At 36.1% G+C, this 20,901-nt stretch overlaps 1 protein-coding gene across 3 annotated transcripts in view; it reads right to left on the bottom strand.

Moving 5' to 3' along the window:
* Window positions 1-20,901, bottom strand: part of SNF4Agamma (SNF4/AMP-activated protein kinase gamma subunit) — a 260,410-nt gene that overhangs the window by 69,825 nt on the left and 169,684 nt on the right. For all 3 annotated transcript variants that reach the window (XM_033467829.2, XM_033467828.2, XM_033467830.2), the window contains one exon: window positions 3,197-3,330. In XM_033467829.2, the coding sequence (XP_033323720.2) occupies window positions 3,197-3,330 (134 nt within the window). The remainder of the gene's footprint in view (window positions 1-3,196; window positions 3,331-20,901) is intronic.

Raw genomic sequence — 20,901 nt, 5'->3', positions numbered from 1 at the left:
AACAAACACATTTATCAAGTCAAGAATTGCGTAGGCAATTAATTCTTATGTCAGCAATTATATCGAGTGATAGAAGACAATAACAAATTTCCCATTCCTTCATTGCCAATCGCAAACAGCGATCGTTCAAAAAATCTGCTAACAAAACAAAATTTCCAACAACCCCTCCGAGGAAGCCGATACAGTAAATTCCTGCCTTAACATTCGCAGGAAATCTGGAGATTTCCTTTATCAACCGATTCTAGATCTGACCCGCCATCAATAACGGAGAGCTCTATTTTATCGACGGCCGAGGCTTTACCAACCACCGGCGCGGTGAAACGCTTTCGATCCGAGGAATATCGCCGGAAAGAACGGCGAATTATCAACGCGCTGGTTTTATCAGCTGGCCGCGTAGGTCGCGACGCGCGTCGAGAAAGGGCGACCTCGACCCAATTCCGCGATAGAAACAACTGTAGAAAAAGAGAGTCTACTTTTCTAGAGATCTCTCGGTGAACTTGTCTCTCCTTTACATTTCGAGCTTTCATCGTGACCCAGATTGTCCCGTCTCGCTTACCGTCGAATCGATACTCGCAGTCTGTGCACACGCGATAAATCGTTCGGGGCCCAGTGCATGCCGGGAGGAACAAACTCGCACGGGTCCCGCGGCTATGCCGTTACACTCCTCTCGTTACCGATCGAAGACGGTCCCGAAGGAGACAAGAAAGACGTCGCACGCGTGTGCAACGAGATAATACCCTATATCGTCGAGACCCGTGCACATAGCGCACACCCCTATCTCGGCTGGAATGCGCGATAATTTAAAAATGCTGACCGCACGAACGACTTGGCGGACACGAGAAAAAGAGAAGGAGACCGGAGTGTTCGACTCGTTTATTTAACCTTGATCGCGCCAGCTATACACGGATCGATAGTCGCAAGGTTGCTTGGTAAATGCTACTTCCGAAAATTTCTATCCCGAAATCTCTGATGCCGCTGGCGAGCGTTCGTTCGGTCGCTGACCCGCTCGCTCATCGCGCGAACATAACCTCTGAACGCCACCACCCTAGAATTATATGTACAGTAATGTCTCCATTATTGATGGTTAGATTGCGCACAAAAATGGGCAATTTGGGAAAAGGAGATACGATTATTCGAGCCTTGCAGCTCGTTTTTATAGTTGTTAAAAATATATATATTATTATATATATTTTATTATATTAATCATTATATATTATTATATTAATATAATAATAATATAATAATTATATGTTATATTATTTTATCATATTTTATTTATAATATATATATATATATTAAATATATATTATAAAAAATGAATATAAAATTTAGAATTAAATTTAAAAATAAAAATAAAATATAAAATAAATGTAAAATATAAATAATAATACCAAGTAAATAAAAATTGTAACAAAGTAGTTTGGTAGCTCTATCGCCTAAAAAAGATTCAAATCGTTTATTCCAGTTTTGAAAATGTTATTGCGTTCGAAAAATTGTCCGAATATTAACGGGAGTCACTGGTAGCTACCGCGAAGTAATTCGTGGAGCTTTTTAATTGCCCCCGGCCTCCGCAATACGGCCGTTACTAGACCGCGAATTTTATGCATTTATGACAGAAACGTGTACATAGACGAAATTTAAAGCAATATCGCTGTTGAAAAACAAGTAAGGTCATCTATTTCCAATTCATAGAAATTATTAAACGAACGAAACTATTTCTGTTCGGTTCGTGTCGCAAATAATCGAGATACGTTTTATTTTGCATAATGATCCGGAGAATAGTCATTACCGAAGCAATATTGCTTGGATTATTGAACGGATAAGGTTACTGGATACTATGATCGGGTATTTCTGACCAGAGAAATTGGTAACGAATCTGATACCTAAAATTTGGACTCGCCTATGTTCCTTTTTCAAAATTCAATTACGTCATCTTATCGCTCTTTCTGGGCTTCGATGGTACAAAACCATTTATTATTTTTATTTATAAAACTGCTTGATAATATCTTGTTCCCTTCTCGATTTTCAGAAATTGGTAACGAATCTGATACCTAAAATTTGGACTCGCCTATGCTCCTTTTTCTAAATTATTTATATTATATTATATATAATATTATATTATATTATATATAATATTATATTATATTATATATAATATTATATTATATTATATATTTATATTCTATTAAACTGAATTACGTCATCTTATTGCTCTTTCTGGGCTTCGATGGTACGAAGCCATTTATTATTTTTATTTATAAAACAGCTTGATAATATCTTGTTCCCTTCTCGATTTTCAGAAATTGGTAACGAATCTGATACCTAAAATTTGGACTCGCTTATGCTCCTTTTTCTAAATTATTTATATTATATTATATATAATATTATATTATATTATATATTTATATTATATTAAACTGAATTACGTCATCTTATCGCTCTTTCTGGGCTTCGATGGTACGAAGCCATTTATTATTTTTATTTATAAAACAGCTTGATAGCATCTCGTTCTCTCCTCGATTTTCAGAAATTGGTAACGAATCTGATGCCCAAAATTCAGACTCGCCAATGTTCCATTTTCGAAATTGAATTACATCGTCTTAGCGCTCTTTCTGGGCTTCGATGGTACGAAGCCCAGAATCTTTTAATTAATAATAATAATAATAATATTAATATTATATAATATTTATATTATTATTATATAATTATTATGTAATTATATTATTATTATATAATATTTATATTATCTAACACATATTTACACCACCGAAGTTCTTTACGCAAAAGAAAAAAACATTTCTGCATCAACCACGAGCAACGATCGAAATTGTTCTCATTGATAAAGCTCCGATAAATTGAAAACAAATCGAATCCGCGGACGAGCGATCTTCTTTGCCGACAAATAAATAAAACGGTACTCGCGATTCCCAAGCTCTCTTTTTCGAGCGCAGAAATATCAAGAACGCCCTTCTTCGCATAGAAAATTTCTCCGGCTGAATGCGGAATCCGTAACACAACAACGTGTTCCTACGTTCGAACGATCCGGGGAACGATCAATGAAGCTGTTCCGAATTAGCAGCGAAAATAAAGATATCTCTTGTCCGGATTTCAGCGAAAGAGGATCGCCAACTGAATCGTCGCCGCTGAAAATCTCTTCGGAACTAATTAAAGTTTGATCCGAACGGGCCCGACTTACCCCTCTCGCGTCCCTGAAGAGTATGGCAGCGTGAACAGGATCTAGACAGGCGTCGGAGGCACGATGAGGTATCGCCGGGGTGCCCAGGGAGAACCTTCTCGCGCCGGGATCCAGGGAACTCCTCCTGATTGCACCTGCAATTCATCCATTATCTTCGTTAAACCGAAATGTTAACTGGTCCGCGACCCGGAATCGAGTGTCTGACGAGTCGCGACGAAAGCGCGGCCGAGCAGAAGCTTCAGATAAATTTTAGCTCCGCTAAGAGATCAGGCTGATCGACGCCGGGGCGTACGTAGCGCGAGAATAATATTGCCACGCGCAAGAAAGCTGCAAGACCAGTTTTCTGCGTAATTCGATTTGAAAACTCGTCGATCAATTTGCCAATTTGTTCGTTACCTTCGCACGCTTGACCGTCGCAGCGATCACATTTTTTTCTTCGACGAGAAATCGCGGCGCTGAATATTTCTTACGGTTGGAATTAATAGAAGCGCGAGAAGAAATGAAAAATTGTATTATAATATTGTATTAAAATATATTGGTAATGATATTGTAATAATATTAATATTATGATATTGTAATATTATAATAATTTATAATATTGTAATAATATTAATAATATTAATATTATATTATTGTATTAATATTATAATAATATTATAATAATGTATAATATTGTAATAATATTATAATAATATTATAATAATGTATAATATTGTAATAATATTAATAATATTAATATTATATTATTGTATTAATATTAGTAATAATATTGTATTAAAATATTATTACTAGTTTAAAATATCATTACTATTTTAAAATATTATTATTATAATATATATAAAATATTATTTACAATTTATTAACACTGGATCTAGGGAGCTGATCGACGTGTTCAGATTTTTTTCGATCCAAGCATAGAAAAGTCTAAATATTTTGTAATTTGTACGTATTATATATTCTGTAATATATAATATAATAACATTTTGTAATTTTCATGAGACACTTTTAATGCTCTTTTAGCGTAGGTTTAGCGCCGAACCTATTCGAAGAAGAAACACATTTTCATTTAACACTTGTTTTACGGAGAAAGAAAGCGAATTCACGCTTTAGATCTTCTTTCGTGACATCGAAGATTTGTATTCGATACGATGATATCACAGTGTGATTATGAACTCATATATTACAACGGTAAAATAATGTTGCTCACAACCATTAATTAGTTAGCTGTTGCAATCTCTTTGAAAAAGGTGTGCACGTTAATGCAATTATACCATATATATTTGATTTTCTTCATATCTTGTTCAAATACAGCACTTCTATAAAATACATAATTTAATAAAGAATATCAAAGTAGGATATATCCTTCTTTTAACCAGTTAGCTGCACTTGGCGAGTATACTCGACGTGGATAAGTGGCAGTATACTCGTCAAAAACAGTTAATAATAATACTAAAATAGAATAGCAAAATGTTAAGATTTCAATTCATCGCACGCAAAGTGAAGCAAAATTGTGGAATATACAGATTATCCAATAATTATGTTAACACATGAAAAGAGGTGATTCCTAAGGTCATTCGAAACAACTTTCTCCTTTACAAAAATTTTCTCCGCGGCTTCGTTTACGAGTTATTAACGAAAAACACTGACCAATGAGAGCGAGCTTCGCCGGCGAGCTCTACCGGCGCGAGGCGGCCCAGCCAACGAGCGCGCGAAGCCCAGTTGCGCTGATTGGCTCGTCAGCCTAGCGCTAGGCGAGCCGCCTCTCACTGGCTCGTCAGCCTAGCGCTAGGCGAGCCGCCCTCACTGGCCCGGCAGCCTAGCGCTAGGCGAGCTCGCCTCTCATTGGTCAGCGCTTTTCGTTAATAACTCGCGAACGAAGCCACGGATTGCATTTTCGCTAAGGAAAAAGTTGTTTCAAATCACCTCGGGAACCCCTCATTTCCCGATTACGAGTGGCTTTGGGACACTCTGTATAGGTTGTCGAGTCCGACAGAAGTTGTCATCGTTTAATTCGAATTGGAGCAGATTCAGAAGTTGGACCGTCGCGTGTTTTGGTTTCCGTGGCCGAGCACGTAATCGCCGTTCGCCGATCGCATACTCGCCACGGTCAGGATTAAGTCGAACGTAGCTGCAGGGTCGTCCTTAACTCGTTACAATTTAACAGAATTTACGAGCAGACGTGAACAATCTCGCACGGGGTTACGTAAAACGTGACTGGTTATTTACATTTCAATTGCGTCCACGTTCGAACGTGTCCCGAGTCCGCGGACTGGAGGAGTGACTCATCGCGCCCGCTTTTTTCCTTGGCTTTTTCGCGCGGACGAATCGACGACGACGACGACGAATCAAAAGCGTGTATGTATACTTCGCTCTCTTTTTTTCCCCTTTTCTTGCGTAACAAACTGGCCAACAAGCGGCCATATCATTGCGCAACGGTGACGGCAAAAGCTTCGAGTTGTCGCGATCTGCACAAAAAAAGCGCAACGGGATCCATCGTCATCGAATTCACTTCGCGTTCGTAACAGAAAACTCGTCGACGCCGAAAATAGAAAAAGTGGAAAAATGAACGAGAAGAAAATATGTAAGCTGATCTTCGACGCGCGCGGACCAGGACCAAAACGAAACAAAACAAAAAACAAAAGCAGAACGAAACAGTGAACTTCGCCGAATATTTTCCTTGGCTGGAAGACAGAACGTAAACAATCCCACGCACGTGAGGCAATATTTGTCCACGGTTCTTCGGTTCTCTTACGTAATGCGCGGACTCCGTCAATCGCGATCGAGGAGATACGGCGACAACAATGTTTACATTTCGATGAGATCGTCGCTGAACACGCGGCACGATGCAACAGCGCTTCGCGAGTTTGGACTTCTCTGTTCGCGGACCGACGATGTCTATAAAATGACACCCGAAGTCGCGTACAATAAAACGTCGAATTGTTGTTGTTAAAAATTCGGTGACCAAATTTTTGATAGCTTGCTTCGCAGAGCTATAAGACGTCAAATTGACATATGCCACCAGAGTAGAAGATTAATACGCTAATTTCTCCCGGAAATGCCAAATTTCGAGCTGCTGTGAATTTCCCTGTGCCAGTCCTACGCCTGTGTAATTTATCGCTACGTCGATGCTAAGGGTCGAAACCTTACGCGCGGATAATTGCTATCCTCCCGATAGCAATTTTATTCCCGATTTGCGAATGACAAGCAGGATTGCAGGATCTGTACTTTATCTCGCTTTCTGCATAGGCGCTCGGTTTCTTTAAATTGCATATCGCTTTCGCAGATGAAAATTTGGTTACATCGAAGGTTCTCGCGGTCGAGCGTGACTGCTATAATCAAGCGTTCGAAATAGACCGTTATAAATTGTTTTGTACATATTTTATAGTTTCAGTACATTCGATACATTTTATGCAGCATGTCTAAAAAACGTCTCGTAATCCGGAAATGGAGGATTCCTGAGATCATTTCAAGTAACTTTTTCCTTAGCGAAAATGCAATCCGCGGCTTCGTTTGGAAGTTATTAATGGAAAACAGTGACCAATGAGAGGCGAGATCAGCTGCCGCGCGAGACAGCTGAACTGCGGAACTGGACTTCGTGCGCTCGTTGGCTCGGCCTCCTCGCGTCAGCAGAGCTCGCCTCTCATTGGTCAGCGTTTTTCGTTAATAACTCGTAAACGAAGCCGCGGATTGCATTTTCGCTAAGGAAAAAGTTGCTTCAAATAACCTCAGGAATCAACCCTCTCCAAATGTTGATATAATTATGGGACACATTGTATAAACCTATAATTATTATATTATTATATATATTACTATAATATATTATATTATATTGTATTATTATATATATTACTATAATATATTATATTATATTGTATTATTATATTATTATATTACTTATTATTCTTATATTATTATTGTATAAACCTATATCATCCCATTTAAAAAGACAAGTTCCACCTTCATACGCCTTCATCTACAAAAAAAGAAACTACTGATTTCGCATCGCGTGCACCTCAAAGTCGAACAACTTTTGCTCGATACTTTTTCTTCCATCGTGACAGACAATCGAGTTATTCGCATGGCTTGTTTCGGATGCCCGGGCTTGGATATATTTTTCCAAAAATTATGGACACATCCAATGCCGAGAGAGCCCTCGAGTTTCATGTTTCTCGATCGCGCGCAAATATTTTCAAATCGCGGGGAAAATTGGCGAGCTCGGAAATAGAACGCGGAGCCATTAATCAATCAATTGCGTTCTCAAGTTTCAAATAAAATCAAGCGTGTCAAGCTATCCGTCGGATTCGTTCCAAATAAATCATAGACAGCGCGCTTCGATTGCGGCCGTCTTTTCTCTTCTTTTTTTCTATTTTCCAGAAAGGAGATATTGAATTCCGCTGAATATTTATTTCGCCGCGACACTTTAAACGTTCAACAGGATTCCATAGGTATGCGATAACCAGCGACGGAATTTCGATGCTTCCGGCTTCGCACGCGGAACGTGCTCCGCCCGAAGCGAACGTGTCTGGCAAAATAAACTCTTTCCACCGTTGAGCGCGGTCTCCGGTGTGCTCGGCTGCAATGACACGAAACCGGACTTCGTTTCTGATTGCAGGCCGCGATTACCCTGCACCCGCGGTGCCCCACGCCGCTGTTTTTTTTTTTTTTTTTTTCGAAAGAAGGAGTCGTGTTATTTCGCAGACGGTAACACGATTGTTCGACGATGCCGGCGTTTCCAACTCGGAATTCGTATCGCTGGGGCTACATCCATGCTATTGTCTTCAAGTTAATTTCAAAGCTGAACTGTATGAGCCGCGTCCCACGCTTCGGCTGCAACTTCCATTCAACCATCGAACGAAAACGGTACAAATGCCGATGGAACGCGGACTCTGTTTTGCAACAGCCGAAGGCTAAACAATTATTTTTGTACGCTCGCGGCGGCGTGTTTCCTCCCACGGATTGCATCTTCACAAAGTAAATATTAGACGCGTAGAATCTATTTTATAATTTAGAGGATAATGCATTGCCGAGAAAGTCCCATCGATCGTGTTCCGAGAGCAATTTTATCTTGCAAGACGAACATTCTTTGCGTCTTCTGTGCTATTTTCTAAATATTTTTGTTACAAACGCGTCTCCGATCGTTCAATTCTGTCGAAAGTTTCGTTCGTTTAAACGTATCCGACGTTATTCTTCTGTTTCGGTGCAATTAACCAGTCGGCTGTGTTCGACGAGTATACTCGTCCGGGAGAAGTGGCAGTATTTTGCGTCACGACGAGTATACTCGTCATGGAGAAGTGGCTATATTTTGCGCCACGACTATACTCGTCGCGCGTAAAAAGTAGCGACCATTGGCTATTTAAATTGTAATTTTAGTGGCAACGAAAACATATTCTCAAACTTCAAGATGTTTAGAATAAATTAGCTAAATAATTATTTTTGCACGCTCGCGGCGACGCGTTTCCTCCCACGGATTGCATCTTTCCAGTAAATATTAGACACGTAGAATCTATTTTATAATTTAGAGGATAATGCATTGCCGAGAAAGTCCCATCGATCGTGTTCCGAGAGCTATTTTATCTTGCAAGACGAACATTCTTTGCGTGTTCTGTGATATTTTCTAAATATTTTTGTTACAAACGCGTCTCCGATCGTTCAATTCTGTCGAAAGTTTCGTTCGTTTAAACGTATCCAACGTTATTCTTCTGTTTCGGTGCAATTAACCAGTCAGCTGTGTTCGACGAGTATACTCGTCCGGGAGAAGTGGCAGTATTTCGTGTCACGACGAGTATACTCGTCGCGCGTAAAAAGTAGCGACCATTGGCTGTTCAAATCGTAATTTTAGTGGCAACGAAAACATATTCTCAAATTTCAAGATGTTTGGAATATTTTGAGGTCGATCCTACGCGAAGGTGTTCACATTGTTATAAAAATAAGATTGGAGAAGAATCGCGATATTGGCGTTCGACGTGCAAAGTACCGTTACGTATCGTTCCTTGCTTCGCCGAATACCACTCTATAACAACAATTTGAATTTTTAACTTTCATAAGTATTCGATTTTTCCTACGTTTTTCATTTATTATGTATGCAGTGTGTGTTAACCCTTTGCACTCGAATGGCGACTCTGAGGCGCCACTAAAAATTGATGAACTATTTTTCAAGATCATTCTAAGAGCATCGGACTCGTTTCTACTTGAAAAGAAACTATTAAAATTGCATTGTACTTGTCAACAGGCTCAATTTCATGTGCACAAGTCGCAATAAATGATATAAAATAGAACTACTGTAGATCAGAAATCATGTTTCGGATTTCGAATTCGAATAGCTTCGATCGCAAAGGGTTAATGTTAAGCGAATAACTAAATATTGGTAATAAAATTGTTAATTTTATCAAATAAAACCGTCTTTTTGATCAAATATTTTCACAGCGTCGCTTACTCTGAGTACGACGAGTATACTCGTCGTCGTCTCTGAAAAGGAGGCGCCATAGCTAACTGGTTAAAAATCGAAGCTGCGTCAATGATTTGTAGATCGCTGGAATACGAGTCTCCCTTTCCAAAAATGATGCGTTTTGATCGACGCAAATTTTCTCTTGCAGCCACTCCGCAGCTTCGATTCTTCGATCGAGCACGAACAAAAGAAAACAGGAGGAACATTTGAATTGTTCGAATGAGCAAGACGATGTGAGAATCAAATATTTTGTTATCTTATGCTCGTGCAACCACGCGAGTGATACACTGTCGCAGTAGATAAAAAAAAGTGGGGGGGGGGCAAGAAAAGTTTGGATTGTTAGCTTGAAAGGCGAGCCGCGCGGCTAAAAGCTGCATTCGACCTAACTTTAAATGGAAACGCAGTTCTGCTCCAAGTAAATTCAAAATTATGAGTGCGCGGAAACTTTGTTTGACACGTCTATTCCCAGGTTACTTTATACGAACCAGAATCGAGCGTGGTCTCGTGCGTTGTTAAATGTTCCGAGTGAAATCAAAATTTGATCGCAGTTTAATGTACATTTTTGCACGAAATCGTTGTCTCGGACAGTTCCCTGCCTCGAGTAACTCCAATTGTAAAATAAAAGACGCTACTGTTTTTTTCAGAGGTCCGTATAAAAATAGAAGAATATTACGCTATTGTGTCAAAATCAATTTATTGCAACAATTAAGGCAAGAATTTAATTTCTTTTTAAAACCTGTATCGTTTACAAGCAATGCAGATTTTCATTTTCATTTCGCGTAAAATAGCCTAATTATCGAATGCTTCGATGAGTTCAATAACGTGACAGTATTTCTAAGCTTTTTTTGTTATTATAAATACACATCGGATTCTCAGTCTCGTTATACATCGTTATAAATATAACTGCGAACCTTTATGCAAAATAAAAATTTGTCGAGGTTAAATTGTGTTAAATGCAAAAGTCAAATAGAAAAATGTGTTTCTTTTATTAATAATTTAAACAAATTCAGAAGAGCGTAAGAGGATTCTTATATTTTATTAACGTCTTTAAAGATTGATATTTTCCTCGGGATATTCTTATCGCAAACGCATAAAATTTGCAGTCTAATTGTGACTAATCGAGTAAACAAAAAAAAAAGCGCAGCAAGATATCGACGCGACATTGACGTTCGTATTCACAAAAAAATTTGATGTACCATGATTATTGTGCACGAGTACAGCTACAAGAAATAAATACTTTTTATATTGTTTTTACGACTTTGGTATTTTTAACGATTATATTACTTGCGCTTATATCACACAAGTAACTATGAGAAATAAATATATTATTTTTATGACTTTGATTTTTTTAACGATTATATTACTTGTACTTATATCACAAGTAGCCATGAGAAATAAATATATTATTTTTATGACTTTGATTTTTTTTATAATTATATTACTTGCGCTTATATCACAAGTAACTATGAGAAATAAATATATTATTTTTATGACTTCGATTTTTTTGACGATTATATTACTTGCGCTTATATCACACAAGTAGCCATGAGAAATAAATATATTATTTTTACGACTTTAATTTTTTTGACAATTATATTACTTGCGCTTATATCACACAAGTAACTATGAGAAATAAATATATTATTTTTATGACTTTGATTTTTTTGACAATTATATTACTTGCACTTACATCACAAGTAACTATGAGAAATAAATATATTATTTTTACGATTTTGATTTTTTTGACAATTATGTTACTTGCGCTTATATCACAAGTAACTATGAGAAATAAATATATTATTTTTATGACTTTGATTTTTTTGACAATTATATTACTTGCGCTTATATCACAAGTAACTATGAGAAATAAATATATTATTTTTACGATTTTGATTTTTTTGACAATTATGTTACTTGCACTTGCATCACAAGTAGCCATGATAAATAAATATATTGTTTTTACAACTTCGATTTTTTTGACAATTATATTACTTGCACTTACATCAAAAGTAGCCATGAGAAATAAATATATTGCTTTCACAACTTTGATTTTTTTCATGATTATAATATTACTTGCACTCGCATTACAATTACTTATGACATAAAAAGTATTTATTTCTCCTGTTATACTTTTTCATTCCAGTTAGCACCGAGAGGGATAACATCGACGAAACGGAGCGTTTTCTTTTTTTTCTTCTAGCGACGAAGGACACCGACTCACGTTTTACGTATTAAATCCCCGCTTTCTCAGCTCGAAGTGTTAACGCGATACATTCGGCTTATCGTCGGTATTTATTTCATTGCAGCATTCCCGTCGACGGTATCGCCGTCCGTCGACGGTCATCAAACGCGTTTTTGTCAGCGACGAGCCCCGTAGATTACGTTATCTCGCGCGATAAATAATACACGGGCGACAAATCTGATTGAACACTTTTTTGGGACGCGATACGCGCTATTGGCCGACGCAAATTCGGGGGTGGTGGGGTGGGGGGCAGCGCGTGACGTCACAGAGATACAGAAAAAAAAGAGTCAAAGCACGTGCAGGAAAGGAAAAGAGAAACGGGACGTTTGAAAGCAAAATTATCGGAACAATTTTTAATAGTTCTTTTCGTAGATCTCATTTAATACGACATTTAATTAATATAATAATATTTATTTATATATTATATTAATTAAATTAAATTATATTTATATATTATATTATATATAATATTTATTTATTATTTTTAATTCATATAATAACATTTAATTAATATCATAATATTTATTTGCACTCGAAGCCATTTTAACTCTAAATCTAAATTAATTTTTCCGACTTATGGTATTTCCGTTTTATATGACAAAGTGCATTTTATGCATATGAAATTTATAGTATTGCGACTCGTACAACTGTTAGACTTTTAACAATTTTTTTACGTCTAGACGTAATAATATAAAATATAAAATATAAAATATAAAATATAAAATATAAAATATAAAATATAAAATATAAAATATAAAATATAAAATATAAAATATAAAATATAAAATATAAAATATAAAATATAAAATATAAAATATAAAATATAAAATATAAAATATAAAATATAAAATATAAAATATAAAATATAAAATATAAAATATAAAATATAAAATATAAAATATGTAATATGTAATATGTAATATGTAATATATAATATATAATATATAATATATAATATATAATATATAATATATAATATGTAATATATAATATATAATAATATAAAAATTATCTTAACAATTTTAATGGTGCCTCAGAGTCATCACTCGAGTGCAAAGGGTTAATATTATATTGTTTCCTCGTTTGTGCAAATGTTTCGGGGCAACCTTGATTTCTCTATCAGAATTGCAATACGTTCGATCCGATCGCTGAATATGAAACGTTATCAGCTCTGCGTTTAGTATGTTCGGCACTCGATCAGTTGATGGATCGTGGCGGAGCTGTTATGCAGGTAAGCGATAGCTCTCGGATTAAGATGTAGGCCAACAAACGTCCCGAATTTCAGCCATGTCAGTTCAGCGGATTTAATACTAAGCGTCGACCCGGAGCAAGGAAATTGCATTTCCTTCTTCGACGAACGAAAAATCTGCGTTGCTTCCAATTTCACAACCACGAATAAATTAATCAATCTCAAGAAAAACTCCGTCGTTTTTGCAGGTCCGTGATTCTTCTTTTCTTATAATTGATTTCATTCTGGCGCGGCCATTGGCAAGGTGTTACTTACGAGAACTTCGCGAGAAAAAATCGCAGCGACTTGACTCGCCGCTCAAATTAAAGGGGAAAGTTCGTACATTGTGCTGCTGTAAACATCGTGCTCTTAAAAAATTTTTATAGCTCCATAGAGAGCGTTAAACTTTACGCTCTTCCGGTACGACGAACGTGCCCTCGGATTCGAGATATTTAAGATACAGTCGCGGGGGATGCGCGATACTAAAACTTAGAACACGACGTCGCAAAGTAGAGACTTGGAGCTGGAATCTAAAAAAAAAATCGTGATCCTACGACAATTTTTAACGGAGTTACGGCTGTTCGAAGGCTAGGAATTGCCGAACGCTTCGATCGCGTCGCCGAGCGTTAAAGCAGCGAAGCGCAATTGGGCATTTGAGAGAGAGAGAGAGAGAGAGAGAGAGAGAGAGAGAGAGAGAGAGAGAGAGAGAATGAATTGAATTGGATTGAATTGAATTGAATCGGTAGAAGAAAATTTTGCTCGCATAAATGTTGAGTTCTATTGGTACGTTGCGGCGATTAGTTCGGTTAACCGAGGTTCCGCTGTGCTTGATTTCTCGTCCGCCGAAAATATCGGCTTTCCAGTTTTAGAACCGGCCGGCGAACAAGATTTACCTGACGAAATTCTTGGGAGCCATTCCCTCCGGTCAGGCTTAGATAAAGGGATTCATACACGGCTCGTGTAACCTAACCGATTAAATCAGTCGCCCGAAAAACGGAAGATCCGGGTTCGAAACCGGTCCTCTGACCCTGTTTCGCCCGATCCTCTTTCACCCTATAATTTCCAGAGCCGGGGTTCGCCCTTATATTACGTCGCGCGTGTTACTCGCGGCCATAAGTTAGAATTGGTCTTAGATTAACCAGTTAGCTGTGCTTCGACGAGTATACTCGTCGCGGAGAAGTGGCGGTATTTCGCGTCACGACGAGTATACTCGTCATGGAGAAGTGGCTATATTTTGCGTCACGAGTATACTCGTCGCGCGTAAAAAGTAGCGACCATTGGCTGTTCAAATTGTAATTTTAGTGGCAGCGAAAATATATTATCAAACTTCAAGATGTTTAGAATAAATTAGCTAAATAATTATATTTTTGTACGCTCGCGTCGACGCGTTTCCTCCCACGGATTGCATCTTTCCAGTAAATATTAGACGCGTAGAATCTATTTTATAATTTAGAGGATAATGCATTGCCGAGAAAGTCCCATCGATCATGTTCCGAGAGCAATTTTATCTTGCAAGACGAACATTCTTTGCGTGTCCTGTGTTATTTTCTAAATATTTTTGTTACAAACGCGTCTCCGATCGTTCAATTTTGTCGAAAGTTTCGTTCGTTTAAACGTATCCGACGTTATTCTTCTGTTTCGGTGCAATTAACCAGTCGGCTGTGTTCGACGAGTATACTCGTCCGGGAGAAGTGGCAGTATTTCGTGTCACGACGAGTATACTCGTCGCGCGTAAAAAGTAGCGACCATTGGCCGTTTAAATTGTAATTTTAGTGGCAACGAAAACGTATTCTCAAACTTCAAGATGTTTGGAATATTTTGAGGCCGATCCTACGCGAAGGTGTTTACATTGTTATAAAAATAAGATTGGAGAAGAATCGCGATATTGGCGTTCGATGTGCAAAGTGCCGTTACGTATCGTTCCTTGCTTCGCCGAATACCACTCTATAACAACAATTTGAATTTTTAACTTTCATAGGTATTCGATTTTTCCTACGTTTTTCATTTATTATGTATGCAGTGTGTGTTAACCCTTTGCACTCGAATGGCGACTCTGAGGCGCCCCTAAAAATTGGTGAACTATTTTTCAAGATCATTCTAAGAGCATCGGACTCGTTTCTACTTGAAAAGAAACTATTAAAATTGCATTGTACTTGTCAACAGGCTCAATTTCATGTGCACAAGTCGCAATAAATGATATAAAATAGAACTACTGTAGATCAGAAATCATGTTTCGGATTTCGAATTCGAATAGCTTCGATCGCAAAGGGTTAATATTAAGCGAATAACTAAATATTGGTAATAAAATTGTTAATTTTATCAAATAAAACCGTCTTTTTGATCCAGTATTTTGACAGCCACGCTTGCTCCGTGTTCGACGAGTATACTCGTCGTCGCACGAGTGATTAAGTACGCTGTACGCTCGCGTGCAATTAATGTCACGCGAAAAATTCTTCTACGGACGGTAAATAAATGTTATACAATTATACATGTATTGCTTGCGGCTATCGCTTTCCTCGATACGCCGGGACCATCGCGTTGAAAATATTTATAAACCAGCCCGATCTATTTTAACCTTTCGCGTCTATGACATTTAAGAGAGCTCGCGAACGTACACCGACACGAAATCTATAGCGAAAATCGTACGGAACTATCGCGCGGTGGATCGAACGGATCCCATAATAAACGCACGAACGAGCGACACTGTTTTTCAGTCGCACGCGATTTTTCTTTTTGCGGAATTATTTACTTCGCATAAACTCGCTGGTAGTATCTGCCGGATTGATTTATTTGACCGCGTCGATGTTCGTTTATTTAAACTCGCGGCCTTATTAATAAATTCATTAAAACAAGCGATAAATAGAATCTTGTGTTTTGCGTTCGGAGGTTCGTTAGATTAAGGCGACTGTAAACAAATTATTGAATTTTATCGACTTTATCTTATCTGGCTTTTGCGCCAGTGGTGACCGCGCACAATTCGCGCGGACCATTCATTTTCTAACCGATTCCTTTTTTTCAACGATCTTTCTAGAGCTAGCGCGAATTCGCGTCGTTTCGTAGGCCAATCGGCAACGAGCAGAAGACAATGAAAAGCTCGTTTCCCGCGATCAAATTTCAAGTTGGATGGAAAATCCGCGCGGAATACGTGTGTACCTTCGTGAAATTTCACCGGAAGTTCGTACTTCGTCGTCGCGTAGTTCATGTTTCCACGGTGTACGAATCACGAACAGCTGCAGTCCCATTAATTACTTAATTACCGTCACGAAGGTTACGGTATCGAAGGAATGTTGTACGAGCTATTATGTAACGTAAACGTGGCCATTGTAATTCGAAACGTGATAAATCATTCTACGGAACTATACAACGTCTGGCTCGATACACGGTTCGCTCTCCCACGATATCATTCGCTAATGACCCGAGAATCCAAAACGCGATTGTTCCCCGACAAATGAAATTCCTCTTCGAGCGAATGCCTGATTAACCAGTTTTAGCTGTTTGCAATCTCTTTGAAAAGCGTATAAGTTACTGTTATTTTACTGTGTACGTCCTCGATCATCCTTGATATTTTGTTTAAATTCGCCACTTTTGTGAAATGCGTTATTTAATAAAGAAATTAATTATCTTGACCATTTGACTGCTCTTTGAGGAGCGCTATCGCGCTCTTCTTATTATGAAAAAATACGTTAGCAGCTAAATGGTTAATATATATACAATATTAATAATCTTATAATATAATATAATGTAATATAATATGATATACTATAATGTAATATAATATGATATACTATAATGTAATATAATATAATATAATATAATATAATATAATATAATATAATATAATATAATATAATATAATATAATACAATATAATATAATATAATATAATATAATATAATATAATATAATATAATATAATATAATATAATATAATATAATATAATATAATATAATATAATGTAATACAATATAATATACTATAATGAAATATAATATAATATAATATACTATAATGTAATATAACATAATATAACATAATATAATATAATGTAATATAATATGATATACTATAATGTAATATAATATAATATAATATAATATAATATAATATAATATAATAATATTATATTAATAACCTTAATCAGTTAGCTATTTTTGACGAGTATATAATAAACGAATCCTTGAAATTTCACTTGGCATATTTCCACGATCGGGACAAATTTAACGGTGTTCACTTCGTCATTTTTAACGATTTCACTATAGCAATTTATTCCAAAGTCGAGCGACGCGATATAAATCATTCCGATGCAGTTGGCCAACGACAAATTCAGGCGTTCCCATAATTTCGATTTTGTACAGGACAATCGACAATCTCTAAGAATATTTTACACAGCAGCATTTTATATTTTATATTTTATACAGCATATATTTTATACAGCAGTTGTTTACCTGGACGAGAACGTCCGGATCGCATACAACGATTCGAACATAAACGCGCCCTTTGACCGCGACGAATTGCGGCATCGGTCGAAAAGATCCCACGAGCCCAATAACACGCGGCACTCCTAATCGTTTGATATCCTCGACAACAAAACGCGGTCCCCGATATTCTGCCGCGAAAGAACGGCGCTTGCGCCGGACCAACAACTATGTTACGTATCGTTGCGAGGCGAAACAATTATTTCCATCGGGTGCAGCCCGGTGAAAGGACAAGAAATTTTAACGAGCCGCATCACAGGAGCATCCCCGAGCACTCGCTCCGCGGAGAAAATTTCCAACGGCATTTCGTTGCGGATCTCACGATTATTTACGAGACGATGCATAAACAATAAGGAGAATGTCGCGGAGCCCACCGACGGGATCTAAAAGTATAATTATCTTTACTCTAACCAGTAGACCTCTCTTTGAGATGTTCTTGAAACGTTGCAGTCAAGGTGTATCGCTTCGTTTCTAGATTCGAGCGAAGTGAAAAACGCTAGGAATTATTAACGAATGGACGAATTTATGCAAATTTGATGCGTTTCATTTTATGCCGCAAAGCTTTTAAAGTTATTGCAGTTATTAAAAAAGGGACCATATTTTAATTTAACTTGTGTTTCTTACAATTTTAACTTGGTGAATTTTTATTCTACAGATTTTGTGCATTTTTAGTTCGATGCAATACATTTGTCAAGGTTATGACAATTATTTAAAAAAAAGAGGTATTTTTATGTAACTTGTGTTTCTTACGATTAATTTTGACGATTTTTATTTCGCAGAAAGATCGGCGGTCTGTTAATGAATCTTCATTTGTTTTGTCAAATAAACACCATTAGCACAATTTTCGATGAAAAATCCGTCTTTGCATCGCATCAGTTATTGAACACTTGAATTAAAATAGCATTCGAAAATTAAATTTTTATATGCTATGACAAATATAATATTTAATATATATAATAATATATATTATTAATTATATTATTATTATATTTAATACATATAATAAATATGTATAATAATAATAATAATAATATGTAATAAATATGTATATATATATATATATATATTATTATACATATATTATTTTATATACATAATATATACATAATAATATATAAAATAATATAATATATAATATAAAATAAAAATGTAATGTTTTTATACGCTACAACAAATAATTTACATCAAACACGAAGTTCATTGAAAACGCCGAAGATTATTATAGTATTGCGCACAAATATAGACCCAAACTTTCACATTTTTACCGATATTCAAAGAAATACGAAAAATAAACTAAATTTGTAATTTCTAATTTATAGAAATTATAGAAATTTATATTATTATAGATTATATATAAATATATATTTATGTATAATATAATAATAATAATATAATTATATATAATATAATAATATAATATATAATACATTTATATTATTTATAGAAATTATAGAAATTATAAATAATTATAATTGGGTCTATAATTATGTATACATATTATGTATATATTTCTGTATTATAAATAATAGTATTTATAATACAGAAATACGCGAATATAACATTTTGCGAAGTTTCGAACGTGCTCTAATCTGCGGACAATCTATGTATAACCGTGTATTTACTTGAACGCGATTCAACCGCATAATTGCATCATCTGCGCGCTCGATACGTATCTACGAATTCGGCGGAAGATTAAAATGTTTCATTAACTAGCATTAACAGCTAGCGTTTAGACAATATAACCGTTGCTATCTAAACAGATCTGTGGCAGCATCCGCGAACTCCGATGCGCGCACGAAATTATTCAATTTGGCACATGAAAATACGGAGAAGGGAGAGAGAATAGGCGCGCTGGATCGTTGCAAAAACAAATTGCGCAACCGTATGCAGTCGAAAAGTTAACACGGGGCTATCTGCCAACGATCGTATCGTGTCGTAACAGACAGGTGCGGTTAATATTATAACGCGAACATAAGTTCCTTCCTCTATAGTCGCGGCCCGCGACTTTACGACTTTTTGCACAATTGAACTGTGCCCGTGTAAACAAACTAACAGTTCTCGCGCTGTCAACATGCAACCTGTGTTTGCTCGACGGCTGTGGGCTCCGCAAGGAGCTTCGAACGCGTTTTCTTTTCAGCAATAACTGCGATTGGATTTATTGTGTGACGTCGTTTCTGAGTCACGCGTTGATTCACAATTAAAACTGTCGTTGTTGCTATTCAAATCATCATTCGGAAGTACTCCGTTGTGAATTTTGAAAAACTTATCGACCAGTATGTCAATTGTATTGTATAATAATAAGTAAAATATCATAATAATATTTGGTATGAAATTCTAAATAGTCGAGTTTGAGTTAAAAAATCGAATTCTGTAAGTAGAGCAGGAAAGAGTAGAAAAGTATATAAAGAAGAAGTATCGATCTTTACTGGTTTGAAATCTAATAGTGATGATTCACAATTAAAACTGTCGTTGTTGCTATTCAAATCATCATTCGGAAGTACTCCGTTGTGAATTTTGAAAAACTTGTCGACCAGTATGTCAATTGTATTGTATAATAATAAGTAAAATATCATAATAATATTTGGTATGAAATTCTAAATAATCGAGTTTGAGTTAGAAAATCGAATTCTGTAAGTAGAGCAGGAAAGAGTAGAAAAGTATATAAAGAAGAAGTATCGATCTTTACTGGTTTGAAATCTAATAGTGATGATTCACAATTAAAACTGTCGTTGCTATTCAAAATCATCATTCGGAAGTTCTCCGTTGTGAATTTTGAAAAACTTATCGACCAGTATGTCAATTGTATTGTATAATAATGAGTAAAATATCATAATATGAAATAATATTTGGAATAAAATTCTAAATAATCGAGTTTGAGTTAAGAAATCGAACTCTGAGTAAAGCAGAAAGTATTGAAAGAAAGAGCAGAAAAGAGTAGAAAAGTATTTAAAGAAGAAGTATCGATCTTTATTGGTTTGAAATCTAATAGTTAATCAATAATTTCAGTTTGTTTTTTGAAAATAGTCTTCGCGCGAGAAAAGAAAATTGAATCGCCTTCATCTATGAAATAAATAAATACGCCGAATAGTGCGTCCCTTTGAATCACTTAACTTTTGTGCACAACAAAGCTATAGTTAGTGCACAAGTTGCGAGGATCATCCTGTATTAGAATATTTAAAAAAAATATAAAATATACGAAAAATAGAGAAAATGTATAAAATATATACGAAATGTATAAAGTGTACAGAATATGAACGAGACATATAAAACATGTAGAATATACATATACAAAATATATCGAATATACAAGGTAC

The sequence above is a fragment of the Megalopta genalis genome, chromosome 4 (genome assembly GCF_051020955.1).
Source record: "Megalopta genalis isolate 19385.01 chromosome 4, iyMegGena1_principal, whole genome shotgun sequence".
Taxonomy (NCBI): domain Eukaryota; kingdom Metazoa; phylum Arthropoda; class Insecta; order Hymenoptera; family Halictidae; genus Megalopta; species Megalopta genalis.
This window is presented reverse-complemented; position numbering and strand designations above follow the sequence as displayed.